This window comes from Pteropus vampyrus, unplaced genomic scaffold (assembly GCF_000151845.1).
Source record: "Pteropus vampyrus isolate Shadow unplaced genomic scaffold, Pvam_2.0 Scaffold172, whole genome shotgun sequence".
NCBI classification, from domain to species: Eukaryota; Metazoa; Chordata; class Mammalia; order Chiroptera; family Pteropodidae; genus Pteropus; species Pteropus vampyrus.
The window spans coordinates 2,750,735-2,775,940 of record NW_011888953.1 but is presented as its reverse complement, the minus strand read 5'-3'; the positions used below and the strand labels follow the sequence as shown (position 1 = coordinate 2,775,940).

General features: G+C 33.7%; 2 protein-coding genes across 9 annotated transcripts in view; one reads left to right on the top strand and one right to left on the bottom strand.

Annotated features, from left to right (window-relative positions):
* OSMR (oncostatin M receptor) overlaps window positions 1-4,707 on the top strand; it is a 43,564-nt gene extending 38,857 nt beyond the window's left edge. Inside the window, exons 15-17 of the mRNA XM_011370707.2 lie at window positions 1,524-1,605; window positions 2,077-2,149; window positions 2,478-4,707. Of these exons, the coding sequence (XP_011369009.1) occupies window positions 1,524-1,605; window positions 2,077-2,149; window positions 2,478-3,038 (716 nt within the window). The 3' untranslated portion in view covers window positions 3,039-4,707. The remainder of the gene's footprint in view (window positions 1-1,523; window positions 1,606-2,076; window positions 2,150-2,477) is intronic.
* Window positions 4,708-6,910: 2,203 nt separating this feature from the next.
* RICTOR (RPTOR independent companion of MTOR complex 2) overlaps window positions 6,911-25,206 on the bottom strand; it is a 100,544-nt gene continuing 82,248 nt past the window's right edge. For 2 of the 8 annotated variants that reach the window (XM_023536925.1, XM_023536928.1), the window contains 11 exons: window positions 24,762-24,991; window positions 21,779-22,787; window positions 21,405-21,476; window positions 18,330-18,507; window positions 17,491-17,575; window positions 16,439-16,672; window positions 15,989-16,045; window positions 13,272-13,427; window positions 12,809-12,932; window positions 11,454-11,592; window positions 6,911-11,348 (listed from right to left, as the gene is read on the bottom strand). In XM_023536925.1, the coding sequence (XP_023392693.1) occupies window positions 11,274-11,348; window positions 11,454-11,592; window positions 12,809-12,932; window positions 13,272-13,427; window positions 15,989-16,045; window positions 16,439-16,672; window positions 17,491-17,575; window positions 18,330-18,507; window positions 21,405-21,476; window positions 21,779-22,787; window positions 24,762-24,991 (2,359 nt within the window). In that variant the 3' untranslated portion in view covers window positions 6,911-11,273. The remainder of the gene's footprint in view (window positions 11,349-11,453; window positions 11,593-12,808; window positions 12,933-13,271; window positions 13,428-15,988; window positions 16,046-16,438; window positions 16,673-17,490; window positions 17,576-18,329; window positions 18,508-21,404; window positions 21,477-21,778; window positions 22,788-24,761; window positions 24,992-25,206) is intronic. The other 6 variants (XM_023536927.1, XM_011370695.2, XM_023536926.1 and 3 more) reach the window with 6 other exon arrangements.

Genomic DNA, 25,206 nt, shown 5'->3' with positions numbered 1-25,206 from the left:
TGGAGTACAGAAAGAGGCAAATGCCATTTATGTTGTTAAAAGACAAGATAGTGGTTACCTTGGGAGGGGAAAATGACTACACGGGGACACCAGGGGTTTTCTGGGGAGCCGTTAGTGTTCTTTTTCTTGATCGGGGTACTGGTTATAATGGGTATGTTCGGTTTGTGAAAATTCATCCAGCTGTACACCTTTGAGCACCTTTCGGTGTGACGATATTACACTTCAATAAGAAGGTTAGTAAACCAGTCTGAACTTTGGAAACTACTGTGGGTAGCTCTCCAGGCTTGTCCTCAAGTATATTATAAAAATCCATAATTTAACCAAATTTTAAAACCAATTGTAATAGTCAGAATTACTGCCCTTTAGGGCACGGTGTTTATCAGTGGTGTCAGGACAGGAGTTTTTACCCCTTCCCAGGTGTCAGGGTTCATTTGAGGCCAACTATTCAGGGGCTTACTTTGCCATCCTCTCATCTTACTGTGTCCTTTTCTCCAGAGTCTTGTTCTGCCTCATAGCACTGGGCTGGGCATCTACCTGCCCCAGCTTACAAATCTCCAGAATTAGCCGCCATCCCCAAATCAAACCCCATCCCTTACAGGACAGTGAGTGTTGGGGCTGGGGAGTGGAGAAGGCATGGAGGCACATGGATTGAACACAATACATGTACATGTACATGTACAATTTGCATTTATAAAAGACAGTGTTTACCAACCCAGCTGAGTTATTTAATTGGTGAGCTTGCAAGCACTAACAGGAAGATAGGCATTTAAGAAGATGAAGCACTGGTTGACAGATCTGAGAAATAAAAATAGAATAATTCTCTCAGGTTAAGACATTCATTAGAGACTAACTAGAGGGTGCCTTAGTCAATTTTTGATATATAGTAAAATACCTCAAAATGTCAGTGGCATACAAAAATAGATATTTCTTTTTATGCTCATGGCTTGGCTGATCAAGGCTGGGCTAGGCTGGACTCCAGACTTTGGCCAAGTTTGGGTTCATTTCATATAGCTTCACTCTGGGGCTCAGGCTGAAGAGGCAGTGGCAACAAGGGACAAACTCTTCCCATAGTGGATCACGGGAGCACGGGAGGGCAAGCCAAACTGCACATACACTGAAGGCAGCTACTAACATTATAATTACTAATCCTATTGGCCAAACTAAGTCACATGACTAAATTCTAAGTCAAGAGGCAGAGAGGCACACTCCACCTACCATGACACTTTGGCAAGAGTGCAGAGTGTAAGTCTAATACATGGAGGGAGTGAAAAAGGACACAGTAAGATGAGAGGATGGCAAAGTGGTAACGAGTTTGAGTCACAAGTGTTGAAGACAGATGGTTCCCTGTGTTAGCTGGTTGGTTGTCATCACCCCCCATCAGGGAAAACTCTTATTGAATTTCACAAAAATAGACTTTTGAGGAATAAAAATGCATGTAAAATTAACTTTTGTCTTTAAACTTATTTTTATGCCTTTGAGGAGGGCAATGTACCCATTCAAAATATCCCTTTTTCCTTCTGCAGCACATGTACTGATACGTATCATACTCCCCATGATTTTCTGCCTTTTGCTCATCATGATCCTGTGCTACTTGAAGACTCAGTGGTAAGTATGTGGGGAAGATTATCCAAGAAGAGAGTCAGAGGAAAATATAGAAATGAGTTTTAATAAAATAGAAATTACACTGAATAATATGGGGAAAATGCTGAAAAGGAAATATTAAAACAATTTTGCTTTTCTGGTCAATAGATAAACAATAACCATTTCAAAAGATTATAAAACTTGTTCAATAACAATAGCTGATGTTCGTGTTTCACTTACTGTGTGTTTGACTATGTTCTAAGTGCTTTACACATAACAACTCATTCAATGCTCACAACACTGCGGTGACTACAGTAATTATCTCCATTGAACCAATGAGGACATTAAAGCAGAGGAGGGTTAAGTACCTTGCCCAGTGTCACATAGTGAGCGACAGAGCAAGGATCAGAACCCAGGAATCTGCCTCCAGAGTTCTCGACTCTTAACTCTTCACCATATTGCAAAATTCAGTCTAATTTTCACTTTTTTTCCTAGGATGAAGGAGAAGTGTTACCCTGACATTCCAGACCCTTACAAGAGCAGTGTCCTGTCATTAATAAAATCCAAGGTAAATGTTGGGAAACTGCATGGATACTATATATCTACTAAATTCTAATCCAGCGTCAGGGCTGTAATAATCGTACTTCCCTAGATCTCTTCAGGAAGATAGAACAGAGCAAAACCAACTCTGCTCCCAAAGCCATGAAATGAGTGAATGGAAGTTTGATTTTGTCCATCAGGGGAAATCCTTTTTTTTTTTTTTTTTTTTAACACCACTTCAAGTTAACAGGACCACGATGAAACACGAGAAAAATTGAAGCTCCAGGTGCATTTTCCACACTTTACATACTGATACACACACACAATTATATTTACGTATTTTTTTTCTCTTTTAGGAGAATCCTCATCTGACAATAATGAATGTCAATGACTGCATTCCAGATGCTATTGAAGTTGTAAACAAGCCAGAAGGAAGGAAGATACAGTTCTCAGGTGCAAGGAAGTCACTCACAGAAACTGAATGTACTAAGCCTGTCTACCTTTACCTCCTCCCAACAGAGAACTACTCCAGCCCTGGCCCCTGCATCTGTTTTGAGAACTTTACCTATAATCAAGCAGCTTCTGACTCTGGTTCTTGTGGCCATGTCTCAATACCCCCAGAAGCTCCACCAAGTCAGCTGGGACTACTGACTTCACCTGAAAATTTACTAAAGACACTAGACAAAAACTATGTGAATTCCCTGGGAGAAATCTCAGCAGGAGAAAGTAGTTTGAATTATGTGTCCCAGCTGGCTTCGCCCTTGTCTGGAGACAAGGACAGCTTTCCAACAAATCCACCAATGTCTGAGTATAAAATGCAAATGGCTGTGCCACTGGGTCTCACTTCACCTTCTCCGAGTGAAAATAGCAGCCTCTCCTCCATTGCCCTTTTAGATCACGGTGAACACTGCCGCTAATCATATACCCGTTTCATACATTTATGCTACACAGACACCTAGAGAAGCATAACTGGCACTATTCTGTCACCAGATACCTCGGTGCTTAATCCTAGTGGGCTATCACCACTGGCAGGTCTGATTTATACAAGACCAACTATCTTCCTAGGTTTCAAAGTTCAGAGGCTATGAGAGTGAATTAACATCCTTCCTTGGAACAGGCTTGCTGTAGAAATGGCAGGACCATGGTAACAGGCTTCCCTTGCTGCTGTGTTCTAGGCTCACCTTTAAATAACACCTGCCCTGACACCTGACATAGGGATAGATCTCATCCACTCAGTACTGGACAGGGTGGCTACGATCCTACAAGTTCAGCCGTTAGTGAGAAAGTATTTCTATTGTTTTACTCCCACATTTAATAGCTTAAGGGTGAAGGAACTAGATATAAGGCTTTAATAAAGGCCACAAACTATTCGTTACTAGAGCATGGAATATTAATGTTAATTTATTCTGAATATATTTAAAAAAAAAAGTCACAGATGGTTCAGACCAAAACAGATTTTAGATTTGTCTTGCAGTAAGAATCTGCAGTTCATTGACACAGTAAAGTTAACTCTTTTGGGGGCACAGACCTTGTCTAATAGGTTAAGACGTGAATGAATCAGTAAGATCCCCACAACTGTCCTTCTATCTAGCTTACCACAGTTAAAGCTTGGGATTGGCAAAGAACTCCTGGTTTAGTGTCAAGATAATATCATAGTAGACACTAGTCTTCTACCAGAATTTTTTGATGACTACCTCAAATAGAAAAAGGAAAGTAAGTCATTGAGTAATTCCATTCACATTTTATGGTTCCTTTTTTTTTTTTTTTTTCCAATAACTATAAGTGACCTGTTTTCATTTGGCATCCTTTGGACTCTGTGATAAGTTGTCTGGGTCATGACAATATACCCTTACTCATTTATATCCCTCTTATGCTAACCTAATAAATGAAATTAAACCATATTGTTGGATATTGACTAGACATAACTGTAAAAAGCTATCTAGAGTGAAGAAATTGTTTTGGCTCAGCAGCAGCTTTGTCTCCTTGAACCAATATATGCAAAGCACCTAGTACATAATAGGTGTTCAATACGTGTTCCTTTCTCTTCCTTCTGCCCCTCAGCCCTTAATGTTTATTGATCACATTTCTAACAAGCACAAACAAGGGTTTCTTTTTGTTTGCTGTGATGGAAACGACACTGCCTGTACCTCTGGTACCAAAGGGCCTGTACTGTGCCATTCAACACTATGAAGAGAATAAAGAAAGGACCCACATCACAAAGTTGGGTGGCTGTCAGCTGGCCTAAACATACCTACACAAACCAGGACTTCTGTTCAGACTTTTCAGTTTTTTCCTTATGTGTATGTAAGCCTTTTGCTAGGAAAACTGGTTATGAACTCCTAACATAGTACAAACAAGTATCTTGATTAGTATAATAGTTTTGAGAAGACTGTGGGGTCAGTATTGTCACCATTTACTTTGTGTTCCTTTGGCATCATGCAATTATTAAAGTACACAGAATGTCACTGACAGTGATGACTGATTTGTAAATAATATCTTTTATACAGATTTTCTTTGAAAAATAATCCCCAAAACCTTGAAATCATTTTTGTTGCAACAAGCCTTAATTAAAGTATTTCACCATTGCATTGTGTTTGCTCTACGTCAAAGACATGAAAATCTAACAATTAGTACAGCTGATAAATCACCTCATGAGCTTACTAATAATGTGCCTCTGAACCTAATCAGAATCTCTACGGTAGGAGGTCTGGAATCTATATTTCACCAAGCATTCAGACGTATACTCAACTTTGAAAATCACTGGCCTAAATCAGATGAAGACATCTTTCTGAAATATAACAAAATATCAGTAGGAAGTGCTGGGCATAACTTTGTGCTTACAGCATCACTCTATAGTTTTGGCTATAAACATTCCCATGTTTATATAACAACCAAATAAATTATATTTAAAAACAATTCTCAATACTATATATCATTTTAAAAGCATTGCTTTAAAAAGTTATTCAGAAACAAATATGTAATTTATGTGTCAGTAGAATTATGATTGAAAAAATTCATGGAGAGTTTCAAATATATACAAGAACAGAATAGTTTAATAATCTCTTATGTACTATCATCAGCCCCAACAGCTGTTTTAGCTCATCCATACCCTTATCTACTCTCCCTCCTGATATTATTTTGAAGCAAATCATATGATTTCACCTGTAAACATCTGTTTCTCTAGGCTTTTTCTAACATAGCCATAATACTAAAAAATTATACCTAAAACTAAATTAGCAATAATTCCTTAGAAATATCAGGATATTTTGATGGTGGGCAGTCCCAATAAAAACCACATCAGCCTGGAGACTGGTCCTCAGCTGGGGACCATGATGGTTCAGACTGGGAACAGGCTAGTCACACAACAGAGCCATGGACCTGTTGAAAGTGCTTGCTGACATTCTAACATCCAACTCATACTAATTCTGGTGAAACGAATACTCCACTAGAATGTGTATTTGTTAAGAAGATAGAGTTGAGTTAGGCAACATCTAATATTTGTTCTAAGAGCTCTATGGAAAGATAAGCTGGCTTTCATCTCAAAGAATTTACAAAACATTAAATATTTTGCATAAAGAACTTTAAAAACCCTTGAAGATACAATAGAAGATAAAAATCCTTCAGAATTAGCAGTTAAAATGATACATATAACACAGTAAGTATATTCAACTTAAAGGACTAAGCAAATATAGTGTCTCAGTATTCTATGATAAGCCTTAAAGAAACAAAATTTTAGTGCACCTTGTCTTTTTTTAAAAATCAATAAAAAAGTAGTTGCTCTGGTCTGAATGATTACTCCCAAATTTGTGTGAAAATCCTGCTCCACAAAAATGATGGTATTTGAAGGTGGGGCATTTGGGAGGTCATGAAGCTGGAGCCCTTAATCAGATTAATGCCCTTATGAGACCCAGGACACTCCCTAGTCCCTTCCTCCATGTGCGGACACAAGAAGTCTGGGACTCGGAAGACGGCCCTCACTTGATCATGCTGGTACTCTGATCTCAGACTTCCAGCCCACAGAACCATGAGGAACGTCTAATGCTTAAAAGCTACCCAGTCTGTGGTATTTTTTATAGCAGCCCGAATGGACTAAGTACTTTATTTTTGAGTATTTTTATTCACTGAAGAGTTCTTAAAAATAGAACAAGCTTTCTGAAGTTCACCTATATTATCACATATTTCAAAGATCAGCTGATGATTAACTACTTTTTAGTTTACTTGGGGGCCTACTGTTTTTGTTGAAAAATATACATTTATAAATGGAAAGCAATGGGAAAATGATATACAGAAATGTGCTTAAAGACCAAAATATCCAAAACAAATCTATTTCTAAAAGCAAGACATACATTTTACCACATTTAATAAACTATAACAGACCCTACCTAGCTTTGACACTGAATTTTATTTTCGAGGCTTGGTAATTTCCTTTGTGGTATTTTCTTTTGCCACTAGGTGGCCGTAGGTCACCCTCATCATTTATATTAATTCCTCAAAAAATTCAGAATTGTTCTAAAGATCGACTCGTTTTTTCAAATCCCTGATTATGATTTGATGTAGGAAAAAAAAAAACTGTAAAGGCTATGTGTTTGATTAGATTATGAAGAATGTTTAAGAATGTGTGAATGGTTATTTTAACACATTTGGAACAAGCTACTAGCATGTTACTGAACTCGATTCATATCTGTGGTAACTAAAAGTCACTTTTACTGGATATCACATATATCAGCCTCAGTAGTATATTATTCAAATCAACACTGACTGTTCTAAAACTTCAAATAAACAATACAAGTTTAAAAATTTTAAGTACATTTTATTAAGAATGTATCCCTTTGATAAGATTATGATTCAGGAGGCTTTTAATGCCCTTGACATAAAATGTACACATTATACAAAAACAAAACAACAAAAAATCAAGGTGAGCAAAACCATTTGGGGACAAACCTTATTTAAATTATACACAACTCAATGAAATATTCTTACGGAAAATATATAAATACTTTATCTTTCTATGTTACAGTTATACAATATAAATCATATTTCAATGTCTGTTCAGTGACCTACAAACACCAGAACCTCCAAATATGTAGCAGCGTATTACTAAATAAAAAAGAAGAAAATCATGTGGTCAGGGAGCATTAATCTGAGATTCTTTTCACAATCCCTTACCACTTTTCAAAACTAATTTACACCATTTGTTTTACAATGCAGCTTTAGGGTTTCTGACAGGCCAGTAATAGAACATTTTTCAACTATTATCTATGAAAATTTTTATCTCCCTCCCTTTCTGCCCCAAAACTTTGCATTTTGTGCTAAATCAACCTTTTTAGTGGCAAAATTACAAGGTATACTTTATTTTGGCATAAATTATATTTTTCAAATTAAATATTTTATAAAGAAAGTCAAACAAAATGTGCAATTTATGCATGCTGTGGCAGAGCTATCCACCTACTTTACAAAAATATTCCAAAGGGTAGATAATCCACTTTCTGTGGGAATCTCATAAACCTACTATGAATGAAAAATACCCTGGGCACCTGGAACTGAAAGAAAAAAAGAATACTCTTACAAAGATTCTTAGATTTCAATATCGTTTGATAAGCACTGCTATTAATTTTACTGGTATGCTTTTGTAATAAAACTCTTATTGTAGTATTACTCTTGAAAGTAAACTGGTAATAATTTATTTCTTGAATGGGAAACAAGAGACCTTTCCCAACCTACATTTTAGAAAATCTGCAATGTTCTTTTATTCCAATATCAGTTCTCACAAAACTCTGGCAATTAATTCTATTTTTTTTCCCATGTTTGAATGGATTGTGAATGAGACAAAACTAGAAGTGTAGGACAAAGGGGAAAAACTTTACTTCCAAAGGATCTTTCCCAAGGTAGTTTACAAAGCTCATCTCACACAAAATTAGCACCTCACTCTTACCATGCAAAAATAATTGCAGTAATAATTTGGATGATAATTTGACTGGTTTTTATTGCTTAATGATCTGTGCTTTAATGTGGGGATAAAAGGCATCCTCTGAATGGAATGAAAAAAAGTTATATAAATATCAGTAGACAAATCTAAATAAGCATTGACACCTCACTGTTGAATACTTTGCCATTGTAATATGCCCTGAAAAACTCAGCTTTAATTATTTCAAGCTCTGGATAAAAGAGCTGAAAACTATCCACCATTTCAAAAGGACTTTTACACATGATGTTAGAGTAACAAGTGTAATAATTTATATATCTACCTCCAAAGAGCCTCTTTTAATGTCATTGTCTTACAGCATGTCCTTATGCTACCAATCTTTATTAGAAAAAAATTTAATTAGGGAGAAGAGACTTTCCCCTCTCCAATCTACCTAAGCATAAACAGGAAATAAAACTATAAGAAATTTTAGACCATATTTAATTACAAACACTAATTTCTAATTTCCTTATTTATCAGTATTTACTTAGTATGTGAAGCTGAAATCTGTTCTTGAAAAAAATTTTTCAATTAGAAATAACGATTCACTTTACAATTAGAAATTCACAGTTTATAACCAGCACAACTGCTCAAATTCCTCCAAATTATCAATAATTAGCAATAGTATAAATTTATATGGACTAAGATTAATTCTAAAATCTCAAAAAACTACATTATTGACATTATTTTGGTGTTTTATAGTCAGATAATATTATTTATAGACACTTTTCTCAATGATTTCTATTACCACTGACACCATTCCTAATCTCTTCTGCTATAATTTATTATTTTTAAACACCTAAGTTAATCACTTGGCACTCCATGTGAGCGTTTTTCATCATTAAAGTCTACTTTTATATAAACGAGTACTCAAAGAAAACATATTAGACCTGTCAGTGAAACATGGATAAACCAAATAGCACTATACATTTAAGTACATTTTTTTCTTAAAGTACTGATAACCACAAAGCTCTGAGTGTCTCCCCAAACTAAGTGCTATAGGCAAATATCATGATGTATACACACAAGTCTTTCAAAGTAACAGTCAAAAAAACTGTTCAGGCTAACAGTAACGAAGACTTCATTTTAGGATGGATGAGTGAGGTGGGGTCCAGGGATGGGGATAGTTGCGTGTGTGTGACCAGAAAGAATTACTGTTAACTTCTGAGGGATTAAACCACAGATTTTATACTTTATATTAACTGAGGTAGTGTTTAAAATGAATGTCTAAAATATGTTAATCCCATTGTGAATAAGATTACTATATTACCTCCTTTGGAGTTTTTAACCACTATTTGGTCTAGTATCTCTGACATTTGGTTCTCTGGAAGGCAGTTTAATCATCCAAGACCAAAGACCAAGGTGACAGGTAACGTTCTTAAAAGTACTGTTGACATTTAAATAAACACTTGGGTTCAGTGATAAGTTAAAGTGTAAAAAGAAGTGTTTGTTTTATCTTCAACTGAATTTTATGAGAGAAAATCTGAAGAACCACTTTTTTAACATAAGCAGCAGCTTACAGCCCTTATCTGCTTTGTTATAACGTAAGTTGCTACACAGTGCACATAAGAACAATTCACTGAAGTGCAGTCAGAGGTGTTGTGAAGTGAGATGAAATGCTTCATCCCAGCTGGAACTTTCAGTGCCAGTAAGTTAAAAAAAAAAAAAAAATCTCTGTGAGTTACATTTTCTAGTTCACAGGGTTCTTTACAGAGATCTCAGAGAACAAGCCCATTATAAAAAGGATTTGTAATACAGGAAAATATTAATCAATGTACTATGACTGTGTCAAAGCTGATGTATAACTGTAAAAATGGTATACACAAATGGAATTAAAAAAGGGTCCTAATCAGTCCAGCTGGATTTTTTTTCTATTTATATATAGACCTCAAAAAGATAATCCTTTCATTTACAAGCATTCTAATGATGATGGCCATGCTATTTTTATATACAAATTTGCATATATGTTTAATTCCTGTAAAGATTTCCAAATATCTTTAGACATACACAAATTAAACATACGACTAAACAAAACTTTGCCCTCATCAACTTAACAACTTCACAAGTGTGATAAAGGCAATAACTGTACTCATAAACTCACCTATCACTGCATTTAGTTTGTGCAAAACATGAACACTGATATAAAAATTAAATTACTGCTACTTTAAAATTTGGTACTTAAGGCTTTTCACTACAATTTTTAATCATCATAACAGTGCCATTAAAAGGAATTATGGCTCTTCTTTTCCCATGGAATGTGTAGTAAATCATAGGCAAACATCTTTTCCTCTAGAGATGCAAAGTATTATTTAATGCTTTCTTTTGCTTTAGGTCTAAATTAATAGTGCTTGTTCAAGTTCCTGTTTAAAATGGTGATATGGGAAGTTGATGAAAACAGAAATCCACTAAAAATATATGCATTCTATAAATGGGAAATATCTGAATTATAAAATGATTTTCTGATTTTAATCAGGAACTGTAGTGAAAAACCTTAACAGGTTCAAATAGCCTATAATAACACATTGCAACAAAACTGAGAGAAGGGAAACAAATAAAAAACTTTAAGCAAGTCTAGTAACAAAATAACTTATAAATCCTGGATTGCTGAGGCTCTTCTTCTGCTTTGAGGTTACAAACCTCTTGAAGTAGTGTTACAAACATTAAGGAAAATATGGAAGGGCCAAAGTTCCCCCTCTCCTACCAGCAGTTATAGCACACCCCATTGTAGTAACAGGATGCAGCCTCAGAGACACTGATTCCTGGTTTCCATGAATTAGTTAGCAAACAAGGCATCTTTTTATTTACCCTAAAAAAAGAATTCAGAAATAACTGTGTGTAGGGTGCTTCTGCATATCCTGTTATTGTTCACTGTTACTACACACTTAAAATGAAAAAATAGAAAACCTATGTAGGTATTCAGTGCTTGGCTCTTGCACACGCTAGTAACTAAAACTCTTAAAACTGTGGTAATGAACAATGAATCCTCAAAAGGGCTCAGTGGGGGACAAAGGAAGTTGTTTTGGTTAGGGAAGTCTGCAGTTTCAACTGGTCATGTACCAATCATTGCTGGAACAGTGTACAGGATAATCCTGTCATTGCTGCCCAGTCAGTCAGCATTTTCTGAGGCATTTATGAACTCCATAAATATGAATATATATAGTATCCCTCTATATACTTCATAAATATGAGGTCAGGATTCAGCTGATGTATCAACTATAGGCTGCTTTGGTGGTGTTGCCAACACAGCCTCTGCTTCTTCATGCATCTAGGAAAGAAGTGGTATATTTTAAACAGATATAATCTCTCTTTCAATTTAATTCAAACACAGTATTCTTGAAAGATAAATGTCAGAAGTACAAATCCTACTTACTTGTAAAAACTGTACATCTTGAAATAACTCTTGTATGAACCTCCGACATGGAAGTCTAAATGTGCAGTGTGACAGCAAATGGGAAACCTCAGAGTATAGGCATATGTCGTCAAATGTTTGAGGATACTTCTCTTTAATTCTAAAATGAAAGACAAGACCATGGTGTGATAAAAACTGTAATAATGACTTGACTACTTTTCCTCCAAAGTATCACTTTTTAAATATTTTTTTCTCCAGATATTGATTAAATGGCATATTTGTGGTAAGAATATAAAATATTAAATATTCCTACCTCACACATTTTGTTATTTTTTAAAATAATCAAAATCCAAATGTTTCCTGAGAAGGTAGAAATGTTCTTTTCCACTAACATGAGAAATTGCTAAATTTATCAGTCTAGAATGACTAAAATATTTTCAAAATTAAGTTTTCAAATGGAAATATGTTTTTAAAATTAGACTAAAGTTATTGATATCCTTGACTGAGCTACCTCTTTCTATCTTTTAACCTTCAAACAGTGGCTTTTACCTAGGACAGCATCTCAGAATCAGCTATGGGGTGAGTGGGGTAATATACAGTTTAAGGACGCCCTAGTGCTAGAGCTTCTGGTCAGAAGGTCTGAAGTGGGGCCCTGGCATCTGCATCACTGTTTGTTTGCTTGCTTGTTTGTTTTTAAGCCCTGCAAAAAACCCTGAGGTGCATTTCTTGTGAGGACCAATGCTTTAAATATTACAAACCAAAAATGCTAAAATATTCGGCCTGAATTTTCTTTTCTGTTGCTGTGATTTAGAAAAACAATAAAAATTCTGAGACTTTTACTAAGATAAAGAAAAAAACAGGGAAAAATAAAAACAAGAAAATATCATTTGTTTTATGTAGGCAAGCTTTTCTCAGACTTTTTGGTCTTAAGATTCCTTTCTTATAAATTATTGACCCCAATATTTTTGTGGATTATAGCCATTGATAATTACCATATTAGAAATTAAAATAGAGAAAAATCTCAAAATATCAATTCATTCAAAAGATAAACCCATTACATGTTAACATAAATACATATATTTTAATGAAAAATAACTATATTTTCCAAAACCGAAAAAGAAGGAAGAGCGGTATTGTTTTACATTTTCACAGATCTCTTTAAAGTCTGGCTTAATAGAAGATAGCTGGATTTACATACTTGCTTATGCATTTAACCTGTTACCATATATTACTTTGGTCGAAGTTCATGAAGAAAATCTAGCCTCACAGAGATATGCCATGCTAATATAAACTAATTAGTCTAACTTATTACAAGTACCATTTTCACCATAAAAAGCAGAAAAAACAAAGAATATTCATGTTTAGTATTAACTTACGTTAAAAGCCCAGTTTCATGACATTTAGTTGAAACTGAACTACTCAAATTAATGACTAATCTTAGAACTTCTTTGCGAAGGAGTATACGGCACATTGGTGTATCATCTGGAATTGTTTTAACACCTGAAAAGAAGATTAAAATATTTTATCTATATCACAATAGAAAATGATTATACCTCATGGAATTTATTGTTAAACTTTACCTAAAAATCTGAGTCTGAGATAAATTGCACATGATTTGCTGATCATTTTGGGAACAAAATTCTTTCTAACGAAAGCAGATAACTAAGAGGGTACATATCAGAGTCTGATATAGGTGCAACAGTTGGCTGAATATGCCTCACTAAAACTGATTTGTCAGAGTTTTGAGACAACTTTAATTAACATTATTTATGAACAATAACAACAAAAACAAAAACTTAGTTTTATTAGCAATGCTTGGATTTGAATCTGAAAACTTACCTAGTAGCAATTCTGTGCTTTTGGTGCTGCTGGCTGAGCCTTCTTGAGACACGCCATCACTGCATCCAGAAATCCCTGAAAACTTAGAGGGAACCACTTCTAAGGGATTATGGATAGTCTGTTCACACCAATCAGAATATGGAATGTCTTGAAGGTCTGAAGGCAAAATTAATTATTTCAATTAAAGTATCACAATGGCTTAATTCCTATGTTTATACTACATACTATAGAGAGGATTCCTTATAATTTCTTTCAAGTTTTCAACAATTATTTTCCATGAAGATGTTGAAAGTAAATTTGGACTACTCGGATAGAAAAATTTGTTAAATTCTAAAGACATTTATAATAAAATTTCATTTTCATAAATTACAAATATATTAATATGTGATTATTTGAAAATTCAAATAAAGATGTATATAGAATAAAAAATGAAGGCACTTTATCTGTCCCTTCCCTCCAACCCCCAAACTAAATACCACTCTCCATAGGAAGATATGGTTAAACGTCTGATATATAATTTCAGATCTTTTGCAATTAAAAAAAATTTTTTTTTTGCTCTTTGGGTAAAAAGTGGGATGATATATATATACACACACATACATATATATGTAAATATTATTTTATGACTTGCTTTATCCACCATTTGATAATTACCAATATAAGAATCATACTTCCCTGACTTATCAGTTTATTCACTAGAATTAAATTTACTACATACTAAGATGGAATTTTGAACTCAACATCTTAGTGTTACGAAAATGATATCAAATTTTTTTTTTTTATTTAAAAATTTCCTGAGCACTTTAAGTAATTAGAACAAATGGAAATCAGAAGTCTTTGGTTATTCTTTTAGGAAGTAACACTAGGCAATCAGAAAATCATACAGGCTTAGTACTATGAGAAATACTGGAAATTAGTTAAAGCTTTCATCTCATGAAAGTAAAGAGATTCAGAGAGAGGAGACACACTCAGCTGGAAGGTAAGACCTCTCAGTACTAGTCCAGTACTCTTTCCACTATAGCAAGGAAAAAAAAGGCATATTTTTAAAAGTCCACGAAACTTGACTAATGTCAACACATACAACCTCTCCCTATGCTGTTTCCCACAGAAAAGAAATATCACCACCTCATTTCACCTCTAGGCACCTCCTAAGATTACTATTTACATAATACTAAGCATAAATTGCTTTGTGGTTCCTTGGAAAAGAAGATGTATAAATTTAGCATAATTTTAAAATTTTGATTATTAAGGAAATCATATGTCTGTAAGGCACTCAAAAGTAAAACATGCTACTCAAATTATATGTTGATTTAAAAATAAAACCATTGCCAAAATATTTTAGACTCAGCTGATGAGCTACCCAGGGAGTATAATGAAAAAATGTTCCAACATAACAGTAAGAAAGTTATACTTCAACTGATATGCTTCTAAAAAGGTATAAACTAATTTATTTAACCAGTCTTTACTCCTAACATTTCTAAACTGTTAGAATTGCATCACATTTCTAAAGGTTTAATTCATTCTTGTTTAAAAAAATAATAATTTCTCTAGCTAAGCCAAGTTCCAATATAGTAATTATCCCATTTGGCAATGAGAAACAGCATCTTAAGTATAATGGTAAGAGAAGGCATGTCCTACATATGGTGTGTTATTTTGTGTGTGTGTGTGTGTGTGTGAGAAACATGCTAAATCATATGAATAAAATTTTTAAATGAAATAATTACATGAGTTAAATGGAAACTTCAGAGAACATATGGGCAAAATAAGTGTACTATTTATAAATCGGAAGGACAAGGAGAACTAAAATCCTTTGGAAATAGGAGAAGAAACATAGCTAGTAGGCCTACTTTTTCTTATTCATGGAAAATAATTGAGTTTATAACTCTGTTGAAGGCAAAACCATGCATATTCAGATAATGAAATTTACCTTTAAAGACCTTTATATTCCATTTTCTCTTAAGAAGTATTTAATATAATGAACCTTAGACATATGGTTTTACTCAAGACATTTCATGTCAAGATTATTTCCATAATCTAAGTCATTTTATCCATATAATCAATTTTTGCTTGACTGTGGTTATTTGCTTTCATCATTTCCTCTATTTTTAATAATATTCTAGCTTAGCTTATATTTTAATTAAAAATGGAGACATGAAGCATGGGGGAAAGAATAAAAAGCTCTAAACAAAAAAAATATATAAATCCATATGGGTTAATTCAGAAAAATTATAAGCTAAATTTTTCTATCAGAAAATGGTAAGTCTCAATGTTGCTTATGGGAAACGTTGAAACAATTATTTATGAAAAAATTAAGAACTTCTATGAGGGGTTCTATCTCTCTAATAACTTCCTGATAACCAATTCTCTTGGGCAGCAGCAAATATAGAAGAAAGTCAGCAAGATTTTCCTTTAGAGCACAATAAGATCATACTGAGTGCCTACTATACAAAGCAGTATGCGGCTAGGTATTAGAACTATGAAAAAGAAAAGACATAACAGACCATAACCTGACAGAACTTATTGAGTGGAAGGAAAAAAATAACCAAGCAATAATTACCAAAAGAGATTTATGTACAAAAGGCAAAGAAGAGTTAGCGAGGAAGGACAGTAAACATCTAACTCAAGAGAGTTAGAGAAAACTTTGCAGATAAAATAGTCCCGACACTTAAGATCAGGTGGATCTGCCAAATAGACAGTGTGCTCATGTGTGAACTTACATGTGTGTGAGGAGGAGGAGGAGCAAGGAAACAACAGGAAAAACATATCTTTCATGCCTAGAATTATGAAAACAGCATAATCAAAAGAACACAATTTGTTTAAAAACTTCAAGTCAATCAGTAATGGTATGTCAACTGTGACAGAGAAGAATGGTGAAAAAAAAAGACACTAGACAAATTATACAAAGAATCTGTGTGCTGGGCATAAATAGCAAGCAAGTAAATAACTCTCAAGAGATTAATTCCAGGCAAAAGTCTGAAAAGGAATTGGAAAGGACCAGAATTGGAGACTGAAACACTAACATTCCAACACGGAGATGTTAAGTGACTGAACTAAGGTTGAGGTACTGAGAATAGAGTAAGAGGGATGATCTATAGAGCTGGGAGATGACTTGTGACTGGAGTAGATTAAAATTCAGATGAATTCATCTAGAAGGACTACTCACTCACCTGAATGACTACATATTGCACTTAGTTGGTTACTGGGCTGGAAACCCAGAATTTCGATACAGACACAATAAAGGCAGTTATCGTCTGTATGCTCCTGCAGTCCAGTGTCTTCTGTACTTTCTAAAAACAGAGAAGCATCTGAATGGATTGAGTTCATTATTTCCGTAAGACTCATCTGCTGTCGTAGCAAGTGAAAAGAGTTTTTTACAAGACCTCCAGTTCCAGATGGAAGACCTGTGCATGAGTAAATATAAAACATAACCTGATAAAAACAGTATCAATGACACTTCTTTCAAGGCACCTTAAACTACATGAAATTTTGAAGAAGGGGAAACAAGAAAAAAAAAAACACAATTCTTTTTATCACTCCAAATCTAACCTTAATTGGGAAGAAAAAAGAAAAACTGCTTTAATTAAGAAAATAATTAAAGTCAGCATTATGTTTGTACTACTTTAATATGAGGTTTTAGATACAAAACAGAAAATTGAGATTATACAATTATGGCATCATTTCGATTATCCTTAATACTGATGTGAAAAGTAATAATTCTGAGTCTAATGAGGTACTTGTTTAAGAAAAATAATCAAGATTATGAAGCTTTAAACCTGTGGCTGATATGCACATATTCATTAAAGTATTACAGTTCATAACGAAGAGAGACCATGTAATACATAAGCACATTTTTCTCTCTCTCCTTTGCCGAAATGGCTATTTCTTAGCCTATGTGGATTAATGTTACAAATTTTTCATATATTATTTTTTTAAAACAGAAGTAACTGATGTAGTTTTTGTCTTCTTAGAGGCTGGGTACTTAGTTAGTAAAACACTTTAAGACTCTCATGTACACACACACACACACACACACACAAATTGTGGTTTAATTTTAAATTGACTCAATTACTTTGGTATAATTTTAAAGATAACCTAGAAGTATACTTGAATTTATAGTGTCATCCTACTGAAAAGAACTTTCTTTTTAATTAACTTTCTTTTAAAAAATTTTTCTTTTCTATATAAAGAGAAGTCTCATGAAAACAAAACCATGCATTACCTCCTGCATCATGGGCAAAAACTCTTGCTCCTCTATCATCATGTGGAGGTATGTTTTTAGTCTGAAAATAGGGAATATCTTTTACCTAAAACAGATATTAATCACGGTAAGTCTTACTATAAAAGAACTCTACTTTATGAATATTAGCAAAATCAAATAAAATGCAATTTAAATAGAATTACTCTAGCACATAAACCTTTGAAGAAGTTTATTGAAGAAAGTTAAATTACCAAAACTTGACAAAATAACAAGTAACTCTTCAAGTCCTTATTTATTCTTGGTGACTTAAATGGATATTAAAGTAATTATTTTAGAATTTATCCAAATGTCTTTAGACTTCTGAGCAAATGTGTGTTCTTCAGTACTATTTATCACCTAAAGATCTATGAGTATGTCACATCTTACACCATTAGACACAATATGTGGCTGCCCTGTATGGGATAAATAGGATCAAGAATTTAAAAAAAAAGAGGACTATATTTATACCTCAAACTTACACAATATGTTAATTATATTTCAATTTAAAAAATTAACAAAGAATAAGTCAAATGTGACTCAAAGGCAAGGTTAAGAATTCACTGAATTTCTATAGAGAATATACTGATAAATCAAATAAGATGCTGATTTAGTGTGGGCAGAGAAGGATAATGTTCTGGGGACTTGAAGATACTAAATAAGAGAAAGATGAGAAAGGTGAAATAATTGTCATAAAATTTTCTTTAAAAAATTACCTTCTCCAAATTCACTCTATAATTCCTAGTAAGCAGTTTATAGCATACAAAAAAAAAAAACAAAAACCAGGAAACCAACTCATAAGAAAACAAAAGTATTTACGATACCTGGAATATATCATTGATGTCTACTGGAAGAGCAAGACCAATATAGTCATCTGAGCTGCCATATGTCGCACTGGACACCATGGACCTCACTGAGGAGGATCGCTGCAGGGTATTTTGATTAATAGGACTTAATAAATCTTCTTTATCTAATGAAGCATAACTTAAAGCTTTCATGAACCTATAACACCATAAAAAACACTTGCATTAGTTTCTTGATTTGTAATATTAATCGTATAGAGAAATTATAATTTATTTTCACATCTTCATAAAAGATAAGTAGTCAAGTACTAAATTGTGCTATCTTGTTTACTGAGAATATATAAATACTTGAAAATATTTAGCTATTATACACTGATATATAAAAGGTCATCAGTAATGCTAACTGTTACCAAAAACAACTGTTGTGGTCTCTCAGGAATAACTCTATTTAATATAATTTTTATGAAAAACAAGAATTACTTATTCTTTGTGTGGTAAATACTTCAGTGCTTATCAACATAAGATTTATGTGACACAGAAGACAGACACAAAGTAGCAAAAATTGTATCATTTCCAAATATTACAAGAGATAGCCTTATATGAAACACTAACATTTCCTCAGTGCACTCCTTACTAGTGATTCCATAACAAGTATAGTCCACTGATATTTCCATAAGATACACCTTCCTTATACAGATTCTTATTCATTTAGAAGACATGCTCAAATATTTACTAGGTATCTGCTTTATACATACAAGGCACCAGGCAAGGTTCCACAGTATATGTACATTGCTATTTGGAAACCCGAGTAATTTAAAACATTAACAATATAGTCTGGTATTAAAGAATTATTTTGTAAAGCACACAAAATAAATGTTTCATAAACAGTGGCTGTTAAGATTATCACCAAAAAAAATCCACTTTAATTTCTACTAATGTCCACCTTAAAACTACTCATAACTAAAATTTACAAAAAATTTCATAAAATAGGTCAATGGTTTTTAATTTGTGTTTATTATACCTCTTGACTCCATAAAGCTCAAGGACTGCTGGAGTGGGCAGAAAGAATTATTGGATTACTCACCTTCCCAATCCCTATTTCAACCAGAGTAGCTCCAATTTATCTATTCTACAGATTAGGTTTCCAGAGAAACATTTCTTAAATTAAAGAAGGATTTCTCTACTTAAAAAGCAACATTGAAAAAGCTTAAAACTTCTGATCTGGTCCAATCTCCACTAGACGAGGCAACTGAAGCCTAGATATTTCAAAATTCATGAACTTGACTAAATAGATTTATAACAGTGAGCAACTTAAAGGTTTTTCTGGCTTTGTTCTAGATTGCTGAGGTTTGCAAAGCTATTGAATTCCAAGCAGATGAGACATTACAGTATAATTTACAGAACTTTGAGTTCATTCACTTGGTGCCAGGATTAGAACTAAGGATTAAGGATTCTACACTTTGGTGTTTTTTCTACTATGCCACAAGGAAACATCTCAGTGAGATACAGGATTGCTGGATTTAAGCTATACATTTTAACACAGGTTATCGGTATGCCTACTCTTTCAATTTTATAAGGAAAAAAAAAATCTTCTCAGCCTGAATTACAAGCCATTATTTTAGAGTTTTCCTTTTCTCTGAACTAACCAAAGAATAGAAATAGGAATAGAAAGGCTATGCTGACACAATTTTTTCCTCCATGGAACCTAGTATACAGTGAGTACTACATAAAATTTAAAGAATAAATGAAGATTTAATGAATGTGAAGTTTTGTTATGCCTTCATCCCTTTGTATAAGCTATTCCTTCTCTTGACTGCTTCTTGTTTTTTTTTTTTTTTCCCTTCCAAGAAATCAAAATCATTCTTTACAATGCCAATGACTTGGCATTTTACTCTAGGAATAAAATCTCCAAATCTCTTTCTCCTGTTCTAACACAGAATATAGGAAATAAGATCCTAAGAACCTAGACTAGATAAGGAATAAGTGATTTGGAGTAACTGTCTTTCTGGTTTATTCTTATGAATATTTAAGCACTATAACTTTTTATCTGTGCTTTACATGGGTAAGATTTGAGAAGAAATGCCTACTGCAATGAGACATAAAAAACCTAACTGGATGGTTCAGAGTTAACAGCACTTTGGCTAGTGTACTGAGCTGTAAGATGCTTATTTCAGTGTGCTGTTATTTAGTGCCCCTAGCAGGCTGCTGTAGCCCTTGAGTTTTCAAATACTTTGTTGTAGTATAAAAGTTTCCTCCTTTGCTACCAATTTTATCAACTGTCCTTTCCTGTTATGGTGTGCCTACCAGTAGCAGCTTCTAACTGTTGCTTTTATAGGCCTGAAAACCTAATATCCAAGCTGTTACAATAAATCCTAATAAACTCTGAATGTGGGTCAGAAGTAAATTCATTGAATAAAATTCATGAACTTTACTACATAAGTTTATACTGGTGAGCTGGTGAGAGGTTTGCCTGTCTTTGTTCTGCCAAAGCCTGTGAGTCCTAGATAGATGAGACATTACTGCATATTTTATGAAATTCTACCAAGGGGGATATAATTGGTTACCTGCTACCCCTTCTACTAAATATGTTAGCATTATTGAAACAAATCTGCCTAATAACTTCTTAATATGATTAAAATTTTGGTTATATAAGAGCCAAATGGATTAAAGACATGATTATCAATTATGATAATAGGAAATTTTTATTGAATACTTAATATGTTAGACACTATTCTCAGTACTTGACAAATACTAAATAAATTTAAATAAATAATCTAAAACTGAAAAACTTTTTAGAAGTATTTGGCCTAAGAATGAGGTAGGTACTGAAATTTTTACAACAAATTTAACATTGCTTACCTAAATTGTTTACTTTGACCAGCTTGCTATAATCTTTAGACATGACAGAAATCCCCTAAATGTTCTTGAGTCAAACAAACTAGTATTGCTGAATCCCGAGGGCCAAGTAATTCATTTAATGTTCATTAAATTCCTACTTAATAATAACTACTTAAACTAAAAAGAATTTTGCTGAAATTTCCAGTTATCGTAAAGATAAAAAAAAAGGTCAACTTTTGGAGCCTTAAATTGACCTACCTGAAAAGGTTGTTTGTTATTGTAGGTCTTAAGCTCCTGATTCCCCCGACATGCTTCTTTTTAAAATCGATCCTTGCAGAAGCGAGAAATAAATAAAAAAAAGCTCGTGACTTGTTTGTCCTTGCAAAGCATATAGGTTTACTTTCAGGGCCTAAAGGAGTGTCTTTTCCCCCCTCGCGGCTGCAAGAATCCATTTCAAATCATATCGGGTAACTAGGAGCTTTCAGCCTACCATAGTAAACAATTATAAAAGGTCAGTTCTGAGGCTAGTGTTGATGTAAAACCTGGCTGATGCTTTACACTTATGTCTGTCAAAATGCAACCATTATTGTTCATTTTTAAATATATGAATAAATATTTAAATATTTGCTCACCTGCTTGGTGTTAACCTGGACTCAAAGCTGTTGGCCTTCATGGTGATGGTATCGGTAAACAGCACATCTTTTGCTGGAGATGCTAAAGCTTCAGAATGAGATAAGGACGGATGCATTCTTTGTTGCTGTAATCTTTTCAGTGTAGCGTAGCCAAAGGCATCTCTAGAACTTGTGTAACTAAAGTTACAATCTGCTAGACTTTTAATTGTAGCAATAGAGGGTGCTTTAAGGGACTGTGCTCTTCTAGGAATTGTGTGAGAAGAACCTGGAGGCACCAGGGACACTGAGTTTGACTTGGAGAGAGAAAGATGGTTAGACTGTGGTGTCAAATAGTGGCTTGTTTTAACAGTTTTGGTACTTACCACAGTACTCATACTTCCACAGTCTGTGTCCACAGTTGTAGCATCTACACCTACTGTCTCTCGTGAAGGACTTGAGCTCATTGAACTTATGCCGCTTGTTGTAGTGTCTGTATTAAAACTCTGGCTACGTATCTTCATATGTGAACTCGTTGAACTTTCTACGACTAATCTCTCTCGGCTTGTGTTTTCTCTGTGATTCTCTGTACCAAGACTCTTGGTGAATTTTAATTCATTCTCTCCAATACTTGGAGTACTACCAGTGTCTTCGATGTGCCTATTCCCAACAAATGAAGTTTCTAATTGTAATGTTTTCCGTACTGTGGATATGGGTGTAAAATCATCACTATGATTAAAGTCAACACTAGGTTCCGTAAGCGTTCTGATCCGCCTGTTGCTTGTCTTATTTTCAGATGACAGTTTCCCTCCTTTTGGATCACTGCTACTACGATGTTTTTTATTAGGCAAGGTAAGTGAATTTAAGATACGATTCCTCACAAGTTTACTAGAACCAAAGAAAGGGAATGAATTTTTATCCTTTATGGGTCCAGGTCGATCATAAAATGCTGGCTCTGCATCTTCATTGATGTCAAGGAAAAAGGTACTAGTAGAGCTGCTGCCAAACCGGTCATCTTCCATAATGAACATACCTATGATCAAAGAATTTAAAAATGATTAACGGAATCATAGTAACTATTAGTGAAACAGTTCAAGAAATTTTTGTTTGTCATATGGGATAAAAATTTTCAAAAATAAAGGGTTAAACTGCTGAGCCATAAAGGGTTAAACTGCAGGCCTTCTGCAGATGTAATTAGTTAAGACGAGGTCATAATGGAGAAGAGTGGGCCCTTAACCCAATATGACTGGAGTCTTTATAAGAGATGAGAAGACTATGTGAAGAGAGACACACAAGGAGAATACTATGTGATAAAAGGTACTGGAGAAATGCAGCTGCAAGCTAAGAACACCAATGATTGCTAGCTATCACAACAAAGTAAGATGAGGCAAGGAAGGATTCTACCCAGAATTTCAGAGGGTTGAGGCCTCGATGACACCTTGATTTTGGACTTCTAGCCTCCAGACTGTGAGAGAATTAACTTCTGTTTTAAGCCATTCAATCTGTGGTACTTCTTTGTGGCAGCCCTCTTAGGAAATTAATATGATGTTCCCCGTCTCCCACCCCAAAAAAGAATTTCATTCTATTGAATCTGTATTACAAAAAAACTGTACTCAATTATTTTGAATTTCACCAATAAAAAATATTGTGTGTGTGTGTGTGGGGGGGGGGAGCTTTCTTGAGATCCAGAATTTGGACTTGAATAAAATTAAAAATTATCTCATTATGAGGTGGTTCTGCTATTTCCAAAAAACAAAAAACCAAAAAAACAAAAAATAAAAAAAAAAAAACTACAGAACTCATGGATCAGCTTACATGAAATTTCATTATTCCAGTGGGTTTCCAAAACCTCCAAAAATTCAGGATAAAGTTAAAAAAAAAAAAAAAAAGACTCAACCATAAATGTTCACTTAGTTGCTACAATTCCTGGTGGTTTATCCTTCGAATCACAATAGGCAGGAGAAATTAATCTTATAATAAATAAATTCCTGATCTTAAAATATACTTACAAAGAACCAACTCATAACATTTTAAATTCATGTTTAAACCAATTATGTTTATTTCTCATTTGGTCTTAGGTACTAACTCATCTAAATTTAGTGCCTAACTCTAATAAAAGACAATCCAGGTATCTAATGACATACATGAGATTTAATACTATTTCTATTTTTTAACTTTTCTGTTGAATAACTATAAACTACTTCAAATATATTTTGAAAGGAGGCAAAATGAAATCCTAAATAAATCTGCAAAATGCATTACTTCCAATTGTATTCTGTCAATTTTAAGATAAATATTTTTCACACTTAATATCTCTAAAATCCAGATGCATCTTGCAATCAGTGATACGTCCTAATTTAATAGGCAGTATTTTTCCTTCTTTTTTAGTGGTACATAAAATACCAGTGCATCTTAGAATTCATGGCATCTTAGATCTGGTGAAATATGGTTTGATAAATGTTGCACTATCTTCTTAAAAAGAACCATATCTCAAATTTTACACACTTACTAGTGCAGGGCTGAAAATCACAAATTGTTTTTTATTTAATTAATTTTTGATACTTTAAACAGTTTCATTATATAATTTTAAAATTTAGCTCTTCTCTTAAAAATGAACATGTGAATATCTCTTAACAAACACATTCTGGTTCAACACTCTCTGTATCTGAAAAATAAAAAACTACGTAAATGAAGGATGTAGGCAAATAAACATTTATTTATTAGATGTTATGACAAACAAAGGGAATGATTCTTCTGGCACATGGCTTATTATTTAACTCTGAAGTAGTTATTTTCCAAAGCTATTTAGAAAGCAAGGAGAGAGAACAATGTAGATTGGAAGCTATATATTCTGTTGTGAAAAGATATGCATTCTCTAACATAGGCTATTATTGCCAAATTGTCTTTGAAAAAAGTAAACTGGGAAAGTAATACATTTAAATTTTCAGATTACAAATATAAATGTTAATTTTGGCTAACTTTATATAAAACCTGTGATGATACTTACTTGATGGTGCAGACTCACTTTCACTATTATGTCTAGAGCTGGTTGACTCTGAATTCAAACTTAAGGTGCTTGGGATAGATGAAAGTTCATTACAGAGCTGTTCTACATCATCCGGAACCACTGGCCACAGATGTTTGCGACTATGCCTTACAGCATCCCAGCTGTGACATTTCAGAATATCACAGCCTTGTTTGGTTTTTGCTATGAGCCCAAGCACATATACACAGGTCCTGTATATAAAAGATGTAGTAATGACAGTTTATTATTTCACACTGAGATTTCTCAAAACAACCACAAAATATGAGTCAGCTATACGTACATTTTAATTTTTTCAAAAAACTATTAAAAACTGAAAATATATTAAAATGAGTTGAATAAATTACAAGCAATAAAATGAAAATCTTCCTAATAAAAATATTAATTATAAAGAAATAATTTATAACAT